Source organism: Lactuca serriola, chromosome 8 (assembly GCF_051521515.1).
Source record: "Lactuca serriola cultivar US96UC23 chromosome 8, Lser_US96UC23_V15, whole genome shotgun sequence".
Taxonomy (NCBI): Eukaryota; Viridiplantae; Streptophyta; class Magnoliopsida; order Asterales; family Asteraceae; genus Lactuca; species Lactuca serriola.
In genome coordinates this window covers 115,166,470-115,184,861 of record NC_136415.1, presented here as the reverse complement: position 1 = coordinate 115,184,861, position 18,392 = coordinate 115,166,470, and the positions used below count along the sequence as shown (strand labels likewise).

The 18,392-nt window shown below is 36.8% G+C and overlaps 1 protein-coding gene and 1 pseudogene across 1 annotated transcript; both read left to right on the top strand.

Moving 5' to 3' along the window:
• The first annotated feature begins 6,789 nt into the window (after nt 1–6,789).
• Nucleotides 6,790–7,764, top strand: LOC145068902 (chitinase 2-like). Its single transcript, XM_079015868.1, has one exon. It carries the CDS (start codon nt 6,814–6,816, stop codon nt 7,735–7,737), a length of 924 nt encoding a protein of 307 aa, XP_078871994.1. The 5' UTR covers nt 6,790–6,813; the 3' UTR covers nt 7,738–7,764.
• A 9,476-nt stretch (nt 7,765–17,240) lies between these two features.
• On the top strand, nt 17,241–18,173 carry LOC145067313 (chitinase 2 pseudogene; annotated as a pseudogene).
• Nucleotides 18,174–18,392: the final 219 nt, after the last annotated feature.

Genomic DNA, 18,392 nt, shown 5'->3' with positions numbered 1-18,392 from the left:
TCCGGTGACTCTCCGACTATCAATTCCATAACAACAATTAATCAACATCTGATAATCCTTATTAGGGTAAATGACCATTTTACCCTTGGTCAAAGTCAACGTCCTGGCCAAAGTCAACCTTCCAAGTTGACCTAACTCGCCAAGTCATCCTATTGATCCGCCGAGTTCTAAAACTCAGAAACCCTAAAATTCACGACTCGACTCGCCGAGTCACCCTATGACTCGTCGAGTTCCCAAACTAACCATCGTCATGACTAAACGAACTGACTCGTCGAGTCCTAGCATAATCGGAAAAAGGGACAAAATCATACTACTCACTGACTTCCTTAATCAACTCGTCGAGTCCTATGAACATCATTAGGGTTTCTTGATCGTACTCGCCGAGTTCCCTTATGAACTCGTCGAGTCCCTTGCAGATCTTACCTAGATAACTGGTTTCACACTTCTACGACTCCAAATTACATATCTATGTTGTTTCCAATGCCCTTTTCTATAAGTTGGAGACTTGATGGCTTTGCACACCTCAAATGGACCCAAACTCGAGTTATAGCAATCTACTTCCATAAATATGACCATGGCTTGGATGAAAACAAATTCAAGCCTCCTTTTATGACCCTAGAGGCTAAATACTATAGGAAGAAGGGGTTACTTTGCATGCAACCCATATAAACTAACTTGTCCTTCTAAAAAGGGTCAAAAGACCTAAAAGCTCAACATACAAAAAGATCTAAGCTATAGCTCACCAAGCTAAGAGCTTTTTACCTCATAAAGCTAACAAAGATGAGTGTGTTCCTGGATCTTGTTCTCTTTCCCCAAGCTTGTTAGCTCCAAGCTCTTACAACTATCTTCAATGGCACCAAAATATACTCAAAAACTAGGAAGAGGCTCTCTAACGAACTAGGGTTTCTGGGGGATAGGGAGGCTGATAAGGGAGGCCCAAAGGGGGTTTAAGATGTTTAAATAAAGTGCAAAAACCCAAAAATAGGGTTTCCCTCTAGCAGACCTACTCGTCGAGTCCATGATTGGACTCGCCGAGTAGACTCTTTAAATCCCGCGTCCTTTCTTCCATCTACTCGATGAGTTAGGGCTACCAACTCGTCGAGTAGCTCAACTAATTACCTTAATAATTTAAATAATTGCGTACCAAGAACGGGGCATTACAAGGATAGTTCATTCCAAGTTCATTTTAGTCTTGCCTTACTTGAGAACAAGTAAGGTTTAAGCTTGGGGTGATTTGATAGTTTCATTTTATTTACTTCTTTTTATAGTTAATTTTAGCATTTTTCATTCATAATTTAGTTAATTTCCATGCATATTTTCCTTGTTCTTGTTTTATGACCATTTCAGGTACTTTCTAGTTTTGTGAGCTTAATTGTAGATTTTAATGAGTTTAGCGGAGCGGGATCTTTAAGAGGCGATTGGACTTAGAGGATGTCAAGGATCTTGGGATTTATAATAATGGAGTTGATGCTTGGAGTGGACTTGCTTATTAATTGAAGGCTTGGAAGAAATAAACTTTAAATTTGCAAGATACGGGAGAATATTCGAGCGTGCGTAGATTATTAATCAGATGATTATGTGAGCTATGGATCATTTGGAGAAGCCAAATTCGGCTTAAAATGAAGAAAACTTGAACAAAAATGGGCTAGGAGCTGATTGGACTCGAACTGGGCCAAGTGGGCTAAGCTGTGGAGGCCCAATTCTCAAAGAACCCACAATATGATGCCACCCACGCACGACACTGCAGGGTAATTTTGGGATTTCATATGGAAGGCTATACGGGGAAGGTTGGTGTACATCTTTTACACACTCTTGCACATCCAATTTTGAAACATTTCTCTGGAGATTTTGGAGCATTTTGAAGACAAAGAACACCTCAAGAACTTCATTATTTTCATCTCTTAATATTGTTGAATGTTTGGTACAATCTTTTATTATATTGTTTTCTTGAGTTTAGACATGTTAGGCTAAACTAAACTTAATTGGCTTTTGTGGAATCCTTTGAACTTTTGTGGAATGTTGAAGACTTCATGAACTTGTTCTTGAATCCTTATGAAAATGTTTTGTGTTTTAACATATCATTACTACTTGTATGTTTTTATTCATGAGTTTAAATATATTTATGGTGATTAGTTAGCTAATTTCTTGATCAAGTAAAAGATCCTCAAATTAGCAAGCAACAAGTGATTTTTGTGTTAGTTTTACTTCACACAATCATAAAATCATTTTCTCCAACATGGTAGTAGAAGCATTTGACTCATCTTGGATTTGGTGATTTTTTTGGTTCTTAATGCTAATTTATTTTCACTAATTACATGCTTAATGGAAATTGTGACTTTGACTAAGGAAATTGTTATGAGCTTCTCTAACCATTTTAATAACTAAGAAAAGTCTAGGTAATCTCAAGCTTCTTGAATTACTATAGCCAATTTAAGGATTTAAAACAAGTATTACACCATTGGATTCTAATGATATGTTCATCAAAAGTCAAAGTGAGGAAACGTTAAGTCAACCATTTTTCTCTTATTGATTTTACATCAAACTCTCATTTTTGTTGAATTGTCCATTTAAATCTTATTTTAATCATAGTTTTATTTCAAGTATTTAAAAACACCAAAACTCCCCATTTTTTTCTTATTGTCATTTTACAAGTACTTTTGCAAAGAGATTTTTCATAGAGTTATTAAATTGAACCAATCTTCGCGGATTCGAACCCTTTACCACTATACTCTATTTTAGTGTAAAACATTTAGGGTTATTAGTTTTGTTGGCCTCGACAACCACCAGTTAGGCACATCAGTACGATAATACTTTGGTTAGGCATGATAGTATAATAATACTTTGGTTAGGCACGATAAGTCACAACTTATTATTTCACACAACTCTCACTAACCTATCACATCCTCTATCTAACACAACCCTATCAAGGCCCCTTATTTATTATTTCATACAACCCTTCACTACCCAATCATATTATTAAGTATAATATACGATTAGATCAAGTAAAGATCATATCATATTGTACAAATATATAAGACACAACAAAAATAGTGTGCATATCATTAAGCATTTAGAATACTTGTATATATGTGTAAGTTGAAAGTAACTATGCACTCACTTGATAAAAATGGATGCCTCGGAATTTCGTTAGATATTCACCTCGATACTTTATCTTTTCCTCTTATGTGACCTAGGTTCACATTACTAAGTCTTGGTCGTATATTCCTGGCGACTAATGATTGTCTAGAATCCTCACTAATCTCAATGTCTACATCAAGATTTATCAAGTAAGGAACAAACAGGTAGGATCATATCGGAGGTAGGGTCCGTTTGGTATAGAGTATATTGTTAGGAAATCTTACTTTAAACACCTCACTTAATCCAACCTAAACATCACTCCTGTAAGTAAATCAATCAGTATAATGACTTTGTAATCACTAATAATTCTCAATTATAGGTTCATAATAACGACTATGATTATAATTATTAGTTACACTTAAAGTAGAATAAGTGTAGCTCAACTTACGGAGTATTCTGATGAAAACCAGGAATTATGCAGGCAAAACTCTTACCCGAGAGCTTCTAATTTCCAGATATTTGAGACCACATGGTCTCGCTGAAGTAACTGGGAACTAGGGAGTAAAAGACTAGAGATATAGGAGAAATTCCAGAGATGATCTGAAGGAATGGGGTGAGAAATAAGGCTGCAAATCGGATAATATATAGGGCCAAAAAGTGAATGTGAGGTGGTCGGAGCGCGTCACACAAATGGTCGGCAAGGTGACGTGGCCCGATCACAGTCTGACATGTGATAGAATCTTAGTGGTTACCAGATACGTGCCGCACATGTTGTCTATGTGTGCGGCTACGCGCGGAAAATTTTATTTTTAAAAAAATTCATATGTTGTTCATATGAGATCCATTCTCGACGCGTTTTATATCCACGCGTAGCTAATAAGCAATCTATCAAAAATTCACTTTTTACGATATGCAGAGCCGTGTCGTGTCGGTTTAATTGTGAAACTTCGAATAATCATAACTTCTTCATACGAAGTTGGATTTTAAAGTTCTTTATATGTATGTAATCCTTGTCTTATATACTATAATTTTGGTTAATATCATTTATCCTAAATAATCTTTTATGAAAAAGTCATATTTATCATTCATTATATCTTAATTGTCTAGTATGAATCTACATGCATTACAAATTATCAATTTCATATCCATCTTTGGTATGCAAGCTAAAAAAATCTCTTTATGGATTGAAGCACGCATCCTGTCAATGGTATGTCAAACTATCATCTTCTTTATACTCTAAAGGATACAAGCATTCTCAAAATGACCATTCATTGTTCTTGAAAACAACTCCAGATCTTATCATCATAGTTGCAATGTACGTAGATGATATACTGATCATAGACAATGATTTACAAGAACTTTCCTTATTAAAGGAGTTTCTTAATGATACTTTCAAAATTAAGGATTTGGGGAATATTGGTTATTTTCTTGGATTAGAATTCAATTATGTCCAAAATGGAATAGTTATTCACCAACAAAAGTTCATAAGAAAGTTGTTATCTTCATATTTTATGACAGATTATCACTCTGTAATCTCTTCGTTGCCTTCAAAGCTCTCTACTTCTAATGATCAAGATATCATTCTTCTCGATCCAACTGAATACATAAAGCTCATTGGCAAACTAAACTATTTGATACGTACTCGACCATATTTATCATATTCAGTTCAACATCTTAGTCAGTTTAATCAAAAGCCAAGTCAGTCACATTTTGATTCTATACTACATGTATTTCATATTCAGATTTATCATATTCAGTTCAATATGTGCTAAATTGGCTTGGCTTAGTCGACTATTTCACGATCTACATGTCACAAATACCACTCCAATTTCATTAAAATGTGACAACCAAGCAACAATTTATATAGCAAAGAATCTAATTTACCACGAGCATACAAAGCACATTGAGATAGATAGCTATTATTTTTGACAAAAACTTCAAGAAGGATTAATATCTTTGACACATGTTTCTACTACCAAGCAATTTGATGATGTTTTTACTAAACAACTCGTTGGTCAACATCATCTAGAGGTCATTCGCAATTTGTGTTTGCTTTCACACCCTCCAAATTGAGGTGGTGTTAGAACTAACTAAGGGCAACGTTGCCATTTTGTATTTATAATTAATTGGTTAGTTATTAATCAGTTAGCCTTGGTAGTTAAAGAGTTAGTCCGATTTTTTCTTTCTCTTGTATAAACATTTATTTGTTGATTCGAATAATGAGATTTGACATTTTGAGATCTTTCTCTCTATCATTTCATTTCATATTTTCTCGTTCTTCATGAAGCTGCAAACTCAAATCTTTTTCCAGGAGGTGTCGAATCTCACTTGGTTAAGTTATTAGATGTTCCTATCAATTAGGTCCGTCAGGAATAGCATCATCAGTTAAAACCAACAACTCGAATGTTAAAGTGGCCGTTAGCTTGCGTGGCGATAGTGTTGTTCATGATAAAATAAGGTCTTTTTTTTTCTCCAAAATATATCAACTCATGTGTCCAAAATGCAGTTTCTTCATTAACGAGCATGGTCAAGCAATATAATTTGGATGGTATCGACATCGACTACGAACACTTAAGGTCACATGATTAGAATTTGTTGAATGTATAGGAAGGCTTATAACAATTCTAAAGAAAGATTGGACCATCAAATTTGCTTCTATCGCCCAGGGCCGGCTCTATGTAGAGGTTTTTTAAGCTAGGGCTTAGGGCCCCCAATTCCAAAGGGCCCCATATTTTCCAAAATCCAAAAGTTTAGTCCATTAAAAAATCCAATCCGGTAACCACAAAATAAATGAAGTGGAAGAATAAATCAACGATCGCAGCTAGGGGTGCAACGATCGTTTGCACCCCTAATCGCAGCATTCATGAAACTGAAACGACATTGCATTCTTCTACCAATTCTATTTTTTGCGACATATTCATCTCAGCTGTTTTTGATTTCTGAGTATAGTAAAGGCTAAAAGGCCCCAAATTTTTGGCTTGCTTAGAGCCCCTAAAATAATTGAGCCGCCCATGCTATCGCCCCCTATGAAGACGAAGGACTAGTTCATAAAAATTACTTGGCTTTATGGAAGAAATATGGACATGTTATTGATTATGTGAATTTCCAGTTTTATGAGTACGTATTGTAATAAACTGGATCACAACATCATGACTTCTTCAGATTTAAAAACATCATGTATTTCTACGAAACGATTCTACTCGTACTCCAATTAATTATATAGGAGATTAGGATCTGATAAAAAAATTAATGGAAACTGACGATCAAGATAAATTCATCAATCTCCAGGTTTATAAATAATAAATAATATCATGAAGCAACAAAAGACAAGCAAGACAATAATGGCAGGTTTTGTATACTTGTAAAGGTTATGACAAAAACTTGGTGTCTGTGGCAATGTGGCGTTGACTACATGGTTTTTGTACTTTTACGCGGAAACTCAGAACATGATTAAAACAAAAAAGCTTTCAATTAAACAAATAAATAGAAATTACATGGGACTTGGAATAGATTTTTAACCTATTATTCAAGACAGAAAATATACAATTAATTAACATATAATATAACAACAGTAGAAGCACACTTACGCCACTTTAATTAACATTAATTAATCTGATCACATCGTAAACAATATAAGTATATGTCAGAAAGCTCCTCTATATAACTGTTGGCTTCTTATTTCTGTTCAACAACCTTCAAGCTTCAACATAATCTGGTCTTTGAAGTTTGATCATTATGGGCTTCTCCAAACTTTTCATTGCTCTTCTAATGCTACAAGTGCTTTTAGCGGTGGCATCATCAACACAAGAAAATATTAATGCACCAAAATCAGACCTATTCCGTGAATATATCGGAGCAGAATTCAACGGTGTGAAATTTACAGACTTACCCATCAACCCGAATGTGGAATTCCATTATCTACTTGCATTTGCAATTGATTATACGACTTCATCTTCTTCATCCCCCACGGATGGTAAATTCAATGTGTTCTGGGATACAGATAATCTCAGCCCTTCTCAAGTCTCTTCAATCAAGAGTCAGCATAGCAATGTCAAAGTAGGTTTGAGCTTAGGAGGAGACAGTGTGGGAGGAGGAAGCTGTTACTTCAGCCCTTCATCGGTGGATTCATGGGTTTCAAATGCTGTTTCTTCCCTCACTAAGATCATCCAAGAGTATAACTTGGATGGGATTGATATCGACTACGAGCATTTTCATGCAGATCCTGATACCTTTGCTGAGTGCATCGGGAAGCTCATAACAACCCTCAAGAACAATGGAGTCATCTCTTTTGCATCTATAGCTCCATTTGATGATGATGAAGTTCAAAGCCACTACTTGGCTCTTTGGAAGAACTATGCTCACGTCATAGACTACGTCAATTTCCAGTTTTATGCATACGACCAGGGTACCACCATCTCACAGTTTATCAAGTACTTTCAGACACAAAGCTCAAACTATAAAGGTGGTAATATCTTGGCTAGTATGTCCACCGATGGAAGTGGAGGTTTATCACCAGAGAATGGCTTCTTCACTGCTTGTAATCGGCTAAAAAGTCAAGGGAAGCTTGGTGGGATCTTTGTATGGTCTGCAGATGATTCCAAGGCTTCAGGTTTTCGCTATGAGAAGCAATCACAAGCTTTGCTAGCAGCCCCTCGTTAGTATGTATGTATATATATTTTGTTGTGTTTCTATGTGGTTGTAAAAGCGTAGATGTACGTACAATATGATTATCTACTAGTGAAATTATACAAATATATATTGTTTGTGAATTGTGATCATAGGTTCAAGTAAATTAAACTTTAATCTCGTAGAAGATATGCATCCAATGTTGGATAAATTAGGGTTTTAGTTGGAGATCTGGATACCACTTGGATAGTGACAACACTTTCGAACTGATATTTCTACCATATGTCTGGGTTGCAAGAAATTCAACCAAAGATAATCTAAGAGGACACTTACGATTATAGGCACAGAAATCGTAAGGTAAATTGCTAGAAAGATTCTAAGAGTAATTGAAGAAAAACGAGAGCTAAATTTTGTGTGTCTCTTCTCAAAAGGAAGAGTCGTTTATATGATAAACAAGATTAGGGTTTCATTAGGGTTAGGCCGTTATGAGTTTTTGTAGAAGCAAGTTAGGAAATCCGAAATTTAATGAGGATTTAGGGTTTCCAAAAACCAGGGGCGGCTCAACTAATTTGGGGGCTCTAAGAAAACAAAAAAATTGGGGCCCTGCAAGTAAGCTGACAGTTTTGCACTTGAGACCTTTAGTTTTATAAACCAATGCTTTTACCACTAGGCCAAGCTTCAACTTGTCTTTGTAACCCAAGAAATATATGTATATATACATATATAATAGAACAAGATTTAAAATTAGGGCCCTTTAGAATTAGGGGCCCTAAGCTTTTGCTTAGTTTTGCAAAGGGTAGAACCGGCCCTACCAAAAACTAACGAGTTTCATTAGTTTTACCATAATCATCCTCAAGAATTTGAATTTTCCACTATGTTCCCATATGTAAAATTCGTAGAGGTTTTGGGGCGCTGCCCCTAGACCCCACCAAAGGGTCGCCGCCCCTTTGGAAACCCCGAACCCAGGGGCGCTGCCCTAGATCCCCAACTTGTCGTCGAATCGGCTTCTATTTCGATCTTATACATGCGTGCACTCCGCACAAACTTGTACATAAATTATAGTACAAATTATGAAACCCCTTAGCTCACATGTTAATTCCAATTACATAAAATGACATGGTGACACTAAAATCACCAACATCCACTTGAGGTTTGTTGAAATTCTCGTTGTCGATCTTTGTTATAAGTATGATGGGTACAAGAAGCAATAACATTAACCAAGAACATGAGTATTTGGGTGGAAACTATCCTTGCGGGAAAAACCACAAGGCACACAAATTTGTATTAATAAATCGTCTTGGAGAATAAGGTATTACATGGCATAGAAAATCATAATTAGAAAAGAGAGTAGAACACAAAAGAATAATTAAAATTATGACTAATAGACTTCATTTATAAGCCTTGTACAAATAAAAGGAAGTAATGCATCGACACCCTTTGTATTGGAGATACTAGATATGACAAAAACCTTTTTTCATAGACAATGTGGATTTAATCTTCAACATGGTTTCTCTTCTTTTTCTTTAAGGTGACAGCTCAGCACATGATTTAAACCAACGATCCTTCATTAATTAACAAATTCCACAATGGAATTTTCAAATTTCTTTTCACTCTGAAATCTTTATTAGTTATGGCATCACCGAAATCAGTCAAATTTCATGAATATATAGGATCGGAAGGCAATAATGTAAAATTTTCAGAGGTGGAGCTAGGAATTTTGGTATGGGGTACAAACATATATTGTCAAGAATCAATATAGTAAATGCAAAGAGTTTCTTAATTTTTAAACTCGTAAATCAAAAAAAATTAAGTAAAAGTTATAATTGAATCTGCCTATTCGTCATTTCTTGAAATTGATCAATGATATCTTCATCACGAACACATAGACACACATCTTTCTCAATAAAAGTGACTAAACGGTTGTTTAAAACTTGATTGTCCATGTTATTCCACAGCTTATTTTTGACATGTGTAATTCCAGAAAAAACTCTCTCTGTTTTTTGTTGTAGCTATCGGAAGAATCAACACTAACTTTATAAGCAAAAACACGAGTGGATAAGTCACATGATTGTTTGGATCAACAAGCCTCATCGCAAGGGAACTAACGATGTGTATATTTTGGATCGTTTAGAAGCACCCTCGTTAGTATGTATGTATATATATTGTTGTGTTTCTATGTGATTGTAAAATCATATATGTATGTACAATCTGGTTATCTACTAATGAAATGATACAAATATATGTTGTTTGTGAATTGTGATCAAAGGTTCAAGTAGACTTTAATGTGGTAGAAGATATGCATCCACTTGAGGTTTGTTGAAGTTCTCGTTGTCGATCTTTGTTATAAGTATGATGGGCACAAGAAGCAATAACATTTACCAAGAACGTGAGTATTTGGGTGGAAACTATCCTTGCGGGAAAAACCACAAGGCACACAAACTTGTATTACTAAATCAAGTTGGAGAACAAGGTATTACATGGCATAGAAAATCATTAATGTGAAAGAGAGAAGAAGAGAATGGAATAATTAAAATTATGACTAAAAGACTTTATTTATAGCCTTGTGCAAAGAATATCCTAAGACTACTAAATAAAAGGAAGTAATGCATCGACACCCTTTGTATTCATGTGGAGATACTAGATATGACAAAAACTGTTTTTCAAACAATGTAGATTTAATCTTCAAACATGGTTTGTCTTTTTTTTTTTTTTTAAGGTGGCAGCTCAGAACATGATTTCAACCAACGATCCTTCATTAATTAATTAATGATCCTTCATTAATTAATTAACAGTTTCCATGTAGCACCTGGTTCCTGGTATGTAAGATTTATCTGAGTATTTTGTATTTTGGCCTTGGACTCGGCGAGTTGGAGGCCCGACTCGCCGAGTAGAGACGAGACTTGGGACGCGGTTAAGTTGGCGACTCGGCGAGTCCATATTATGGACTCGGTGAGTCCGCGCTGTCTGACGAAACCCTAATTTCCAAGGGTTTGCACCCTATTTAAACGACCATTTGCGCCCCAACTCTGCCCCCTTCACCCTCAGAAGCTCTCCATACATTCTAGCCCTTGTTCTTGTGAGTTTGAAGCCTTTGGTGTGTTCTTTTGAAGCTTTGGAGTGAGAAGGAGAGGAGATCAAGAAGAAGAAGAGGATGCCAAGCACCTTTGAGTAATCTCAGAGTGTTCACTAAGGTATGGCTCGTTTCCCCCATGTTTTCATACTTATGGCTCCATTAAAGCCCTTTTTGATCTGTTTCCAAGCTTATGTATGCTTGTGGACTCGTAATAAGCTGGGTAACTTCTAGATCTAGGTGAGATCGAGCTCCAGGAGCTTGGATCTACTACCTTTATGGACCCATGTTGCATGTACACCCTAGATCTACTCTTTTGGTGCATTTTGAGCCCTAAAACCCTCACTGGTGAATATCTACACGTAAAGTTGGAAACTTTACGTGTTATTCATGCTCTAGGAACCTAGATTTGTGAATAACATAAGCTGGATTCAAGGAAAATCGACCATATAGAGACTGCATGGTAGCGACTCGGCGATTCGTTCATCTGACTCGGCGAGTCTGCTCGCGAGTCTCCGAGTTTGTCCCCTTTTCGTTGTGTCGAGTAGAGTAGTGAGTCACGGGGTGTGACTCAGTGAGTTGGAAGCCAAACTCATCCATGAAGGAACTCGGCGAGTCAATTCCCTGACTCGGCGAGTTCAAGGCAATCTCCTTAGATCAAGATCAGACTCGGCGAGTTGTTCATATAACTCGGCGAGTCGTAGCATAAGTGTTCATCGGATGAAGATGAACTCGGCGAGTTGTTCATACAACTCGGCGAGTAGGATGAAGGACTTGAACATCAGTTTGGAAGGAGAACTCGTCGAGTCAACGCCTAACTCGACGAGTAGAGATGGGATCCAGGTCAGTCGATTGGACAGGGACTCGGCGAGTTGGCGAGCCAACTCGGCGAGTCGGGTCAACTGAAAGTTGACTCTGACTTTGACTTCGGGCATGATCAGGGGTAAAATGGTCATTTTACCCAAAGGACAGTTAGCAGTGTTTGATTGAGTATGTTATGGGAATTACAGCCGGAGGATTTCCGGAGCAGCAACAGCAGCAGTAGACAGTCAGTTCCCGATCAGATCAGCAGCTACTTCGAGGTGAGTTACCTTCCAGTAGCGGTGGGTCTACGGCCACAATGTCGGCCCACCAGTAGGAGTTGTATGTAGATGATTGTCTCTGTGATATTCATCTAGGGATTACTACTACCTGTGTTATGTTTATGTGCTAGTATGGTATGATGCTATGTGCTAGTGACAGTAGGGGGAGATAGTCCCCGAGATATCCGGTCAGTAGGGCCGAAGGGGTAGTCATACTCAGCCATGTTAGATAGATTATGATCTTGTGATACATGTTATGTGGTAGTAGTAGATGGGAGAAATAGTTCCCCAGCATCCGGTCGAGAGGACCGAAGGCGACGCCAGCACCCAGATATGCTAGGCAATATCCGGTCGAGAGGACCGAAGGGGAGGCCAACACCCAGGTATGCTAGGCAACGTCCGGTCGAGAGGACCGAAGGGGTAGGTTGGGCACCCAAATATGCCTGACAATATATGTATGTTATGTGATTATATGGTATGTGGTACAGTGGGGGAACTCACTAAGCTTTGTGCTTATAGTTTACAGTTTTGGTTTAAGGTACCTCTTCATCAAAGGGGAAGGAGCTGGCGCGGTAGCAGCACATCATGCACACACACTGGTTTCCGCATTTACTAGATTTCTCTGGGATTTATACTCTGATATTTCGATTGGTTGTATGATTTGGCTTTTAGACATGGTTTACGTTGTGATGTGGTTTGATCAAACAATGTTTTTAACTATTAATGTTTTCTAAAGTAATGTTTTAAAAAACGAAATTTTTGGACGTGAAAATTGGGTCGTTACATTCCAAATGGGATTCTTGAATAGGGTAGGTAGGTTAAGGAATGTCATTGTCATTCATCTTCTTCTCATATACATAAAACTGGAAATCAAAGATATGAATTTATTCGATGATATGAATTGCTACATTAAACTTAGCCCAAGCCCAAAAATATCATATGAATAAAAGGTGCTCGAACCAAGTTCTTAGACCATAGCCCAACGGAAAATGAAAACCAATAGAAAAATACACAACTAAAAACGTTTTCTTATTTTTCAAAAACAGTAAATGAAAAGTGAATAAGTTTTAACTAAACGCGTTTTCTAATTTTCTAAAGAAAAATTAAAACAGAAAAGGAAAATTGTTTTTTCGTAACTAAACGCAACCTTAGGGTGTGTTTGGTTGTGGAAAATTTTCCAATTTTGAAAACATGTTTGTTTGATTCAATTTTCAAAAAAAAAATCCAAGAAAATGAAAATGTTTTATTTTATAAATTGTACTTAAATTAGAAAAGTGATTTTTAGAGTTCTCTAAAGTTTTTCTAAATTTCTAAAATGAAAAATTAAAATTATACTAGTTTCAAACAAACACGTTATCTAAAATTTTCAGTTTCCAAGAAAAACATAAATTTTGAGAACACATTTGGTTTTTTCGGGTTTCCAAAGTTTTCTAACAAAATGAAAAATTTCATTTTTTCAAATTATATGTTAATTGAAAAGGTGGGTTTTTATTTTTTATTTTTTATTTTTTATTTTTATTTTCAATAGTTTTCAATTTCTTAAATATAAACCCAACAACACGCCTACCCCTCAATCCAACACCCACACCCACCTCTACCTTACCCCACCCCCACCCACTCTATCTCAATCCACACATCTACCTCACCCCCACCCTCCACCTACACCCTAATCCCCATGTTTTCTAATTTTCTAAAATGAAAAGTGAAAAGTAATAGAAAATGTACGATCAAACATGTTTTCTAATTTTCTAAAATATAAAATAAAAACTCCACTAGCTCAACTAAAAACGTTTTCTAAAATTTTCGCTAAAACTGAAAAGAAAAACTCAATTCCATTTTTTGAAAATGTTTTCTAGGAAAATAAAAACAATGGTGGGGGTGTTTCGTTGTGACGGCAACAAGGTGGCGACGATGGTGGTGGTGGCAGCAGCAGTTATGGCAGTGATGGTGATGGCGGCGGCGTTGGTAGTAGTGTTGGTGATGCGGTAGTGGTGGTGGTGATGGTAGGTCGGTGATTGTGGTAGTGGTGTTTGGTGGGTGGGTGGGTGGGTGTGTGTAGGTATGTGTGGGGGTGGGTGTGTGTTTGTAGGTGTGGGGGTAGGTGTGTGTGTATGTGTGTATGTGTGTGGGGGTATAGGTAGGGGTGGGGGTGGGTGTGGGTGTGTATGTTTGTGCGTGTATGTGTGTGTGTTTATGGGGTGGGGTGGGTGGGTGTATATATGTTTGTGGGGGTGGGTGTGGGTGTGGGTGTGTGTTTGTAGGGATGTATGTGGGTGTGTGTAGGGGTGTGTGTGTTTGTGGGTGGGGGTGGGGTGGAGGTGGATGTATGTATGTGTTTGTGGGAGCGTGTGTGTTTGTGTGTGTGTGTGTGTTTGTTTGTAGGGGTGGGAGTGGAAGTGGGCTTGGGAATGGATGGGTGTGGGTAGGTAGGGGTGTGGTGGGTTGGGGGTGTTAAGGTGGGTCTAGGTAGAAATGGGTATGGTGGTAGTGGGTGTGTTTATATTTGACAAAATTGCAAGAATGGTCCCTATGGTATGTCAAAACTAGCAAGTTTGGTCCAAACAAATTTGGACTCGCATGGGTGGTCCAAAAGTTTCATTTTGTTGCAAGTTTTGTCCAATTTGGTTTGATTTTTATAAAATTATCCATCCTAGATACATCTTCTTACCCATCTTCTTCTTCTTCCTCAAGAACATCTTTCTTTACCACCACCGTTCAACCACCGCAGTTCGCCACCTCATCTCCACCTATATCAGTCCAGATGAACACACACATACACACAAGAAATTAGATGAACGCATACACACACACACACACATGAAATCTGATGAACACACACAGATCAACACTAACATCCATCAATTTTTCAACAGCTTCAATAAAACACACACACAATTACTTAGAGAGCGAGAGAGGGAGATTAAACACACACGCGCACACACACAAACTCGAACAAAACCAATTATTTGGCGCAGATGACGGAGAATCAGAACGTCACCACCACCACGACTTGGAAAACGAGATAGAGAGACGAAGGACTGTGTACAAACCCTTCTTCAGAGAGAGAGAGAGAGAGAGATGAGTATTTTATTTTTAGATTTTTGTAATAAAAGAACTGAAAAATAAAAATACCAAGGACAAAATCATCATTTTATTAAAAAAAAACAAAAACAAAACAAAATGGACCAAACTCGCAACAATGATTATCGGTTTTCCAAAAAATTTCAATTTCTTTGTAATTTTAGAAAACTAAAAATTTTCATTTTCCATGAAAAATTTAGAAAAATAGACGAACTAAGCGCGTTTTCAAAATTTTTATTTTTCTTGGAAAAATTTCCGAAATACGGTTCATTTTTCCGCAACTAAACACAACCTTAAAGTATGTTTGGTAGGGGTGTGTATGGGGCGGTTTGATTCGGTTATTGGTTGAAACCGAACCATAACCATTACAATTGGTTAATGTATTTCAATAACCATTGAGTAGCGGTTAATATTGGGTATCGTTAATGGTTTTAGTCGGTTATGGTTATGATTAATGGTTAATATCGGTTAACCAAAATGGTCCAAGATGACATAAAAATAAAAATATTTTTCTATAAAATTGAAAACACAAAGTGTATGTTATAAAAAGTCGATGATTTTGTATATATAACTGTACTGGTAGAATATTACTTATCATATCTAACTCTAAATAATTACCCTTTAAATTTTCAATTCCCAATATAATTACATACCATATATTTAACATTATATTATATTAAATCATCATTAATATTATTGGTTGGGTACAGTTTATAATGATTCGGTTTTTTATTGTAACCATAACCGAACCATATATATTTGGTTAATCAAAATTAGAAACCGAGTCATATCTTTAAGTAATGGTTTGGTTATATAAATTAATTTGGTTATGGTTCAGTTTTTTGGTTAATATGCTCACCCTTACTTTTTGGTTGTGAGAAATTGTTTTTATTTTAAAAAAAATGTTTTTCGAAAATAGAGTTGAGTTCTAATTTTCAGTTTTCAATAAAAAATTTAGAAAATGCATTTGGTTGGAACCGGTGGAGTTTTAATTTTTCATCTTAAAATTTTGGAAAACTTTTGAAAACTGTAAAAAAACACTTTTCTAATTAAATACAATTTGGAAAACTGAAAATATTCATTTTCTTAGAAAACTTTGAAAAACTGAACGAATCAAACACGTTTCAAAATTTCCGTTTTTCTTGAAAAACTTTCCTAGAAAATTAGAAATTTTCCACAACCAAACGCACCCTTAGGGTGCGTTTAGTTTTGGAAAACTATTTTAATTTTCTAAAAAAATGTTTTCAAAAAATAGAGTTGAGTTTTCATTTTCAGTTTTCAATGAAAATTTTAAAAAACACGTTTGGTTAGAATCGGTGGAATTTTTATTTTCCGTCTTATAAATTTGAAAAACTATAAAACTCGCTTTTCTAATTTACATACAATTTGAAAAACTAAAAATTTTCATTGTCTTAGAAAACTTTGAAAACTGAATGAACCAAACGCGTTTTCAAAATTTCTGTTTTTCTTGGAAAAATTTTCACAACTAAACGCACCATTGGGTTGCGTTTAGTTACGAAAAAACAGTTTTCCTTTTCTGTTTTTCGTTTTCCATTTTCAGTTTTTGTTTTTCGTTTTCGATTTTCATTGGAAAATTTAGAAAACACGTTTAGTTAAAACTTAATCATTTTTCATTTTAAGTTTTAGAAAATTAGAAAACGTGTTTAGATGTGTATTTTTCTATTGGTTTTCATTTTTAGAAAACAGTAGTGGTGGTAGGGTGGGCGTGGGGACAGTGGCAGTGGTTGGGGGCAGTGGTGGTGTTGATGATGGCGACGATGGTGGTGGTGGCAATGGCAGCGATGGTGGTGGCGACAGGCGGTGGTGGTGGCGGAGCCAATTATTGCAGTCGTGATGATGGCGACGGTGGTGGTGCTGGTGATGAGGTAGTGGTGCTGGTGATGGTGATTGTAGGTCGGTGATTGTGGTAGTGGTGTTAGGTGGGTGGGTGTGTGTGTCGGTGGGTGTGGGTGTGGGTGTGGGGTTGGGGTTGGGGTGGGTGTGGGTGTGAGTTTGTGGGGGTGTGTGTGTGCGCATGTGTGTTTGTGGGGGTGTGGGGTTGAGTATGGGTGTGTGTGTGTGTTTGTGGGGTGGGGGTGGGTGTGGGTGTGTTTGCGGGGGTTGGTGTCTTTGTGGGGGTTGGTGTGTGTGTGTGTCTATGTGTGTGTGTGTATGTGTGTGTGAGTGGGTGTGTGTGTGTGTTTGTAGGGGGTTGGTTTGTGTGTGTATGATAAAAATCTAAACAGAACTTACAAGGGATACCCATTTTCCAGAAAGCTCTTCAAATCTGTTCTTTGATAAAAATGGGCTTCTCTGAGCTTTTCATTCTTCTTTTCACTCTACACTCTCTTTTAGCAATGGCATCAAGACAACCTACTGCACCAAAATCATACCTGTTTAGTGAATATATAGGAGTAGAAGATAAAAATGTAAAATTTTCAGATGTACCCATCAACCCAAATGTGGAGTTCCATTACATACTTGCATTTGCAACTGATTATACAAATTCATCTTCTCCCTCACCAACAAATGGTGAATTCAAAATCTTCTGGGATACTCATAATCTCAGCCCTTCACGATTCTCTTCAATCAAGACTCAGCATACAAATGTCAAAGTAGCTTTAAGCCTAGGAGGGGACACTGTGAGAGGAAAAACTTGTAATTTTACGGTTTCATCAGTGGATTCATGGGTTTCTAATGTTGTATCTTCACTCACTAAGATCATCCAAGAGTATAATTTGGATGGGATGGACATAGACTATGAGCACTTCGTTTCAGATCAAGTTACATTTGTTGAATGCATTGGGAAGCTTATAACAGCTCTCAAGAACAATGGAGTCATTACATTTGCATCTATAGATCCGTTTGATAATGATGATGAAGTTAAAAGAAACTACATGGCTCTTTGGAAGAGTTATGCCCATGTCATAGACTATGTCAATTTCCAGTTTTATGCATATGACAAGGGGACAACTGTTTCGCAGTTTATGAGATACTTTCAGACACAAAGAGATAATTATGGAGGTGGAAATATCTTGGCTAGCATCACAACCGAAGGAAGTGGAGGTTTATCTCCAGAAAAAGGTTTCTTTACAGCTTTTAATATGCTTAAAAGTCAAGGGAAACTTGGTGGGGTCTTTGTATGGTCTGCAGATAATTCAAAAGCTTCAGGTTTTAAATATGAAAAGCAATCACAGGCTTTACTAGGAACACGCCACAAGAATTTTAGTGTGTGATCCTTCAGCTTACAGTTACAATATCATGCTGCTTTTGTAGACACATCACCATAATATTGTACATATTGATGTTGTATCTTATCCCATGAGTTCGATCGTAAAGCTAAGTAAACTCAAAAATCATAGCACTTGTGATTCCACTCGTTTGTACACTTGTCTAGAATCCATGATACGATAAATCATTTGATTGCAAATGTAAATGTAGTCATGAAATGCGCC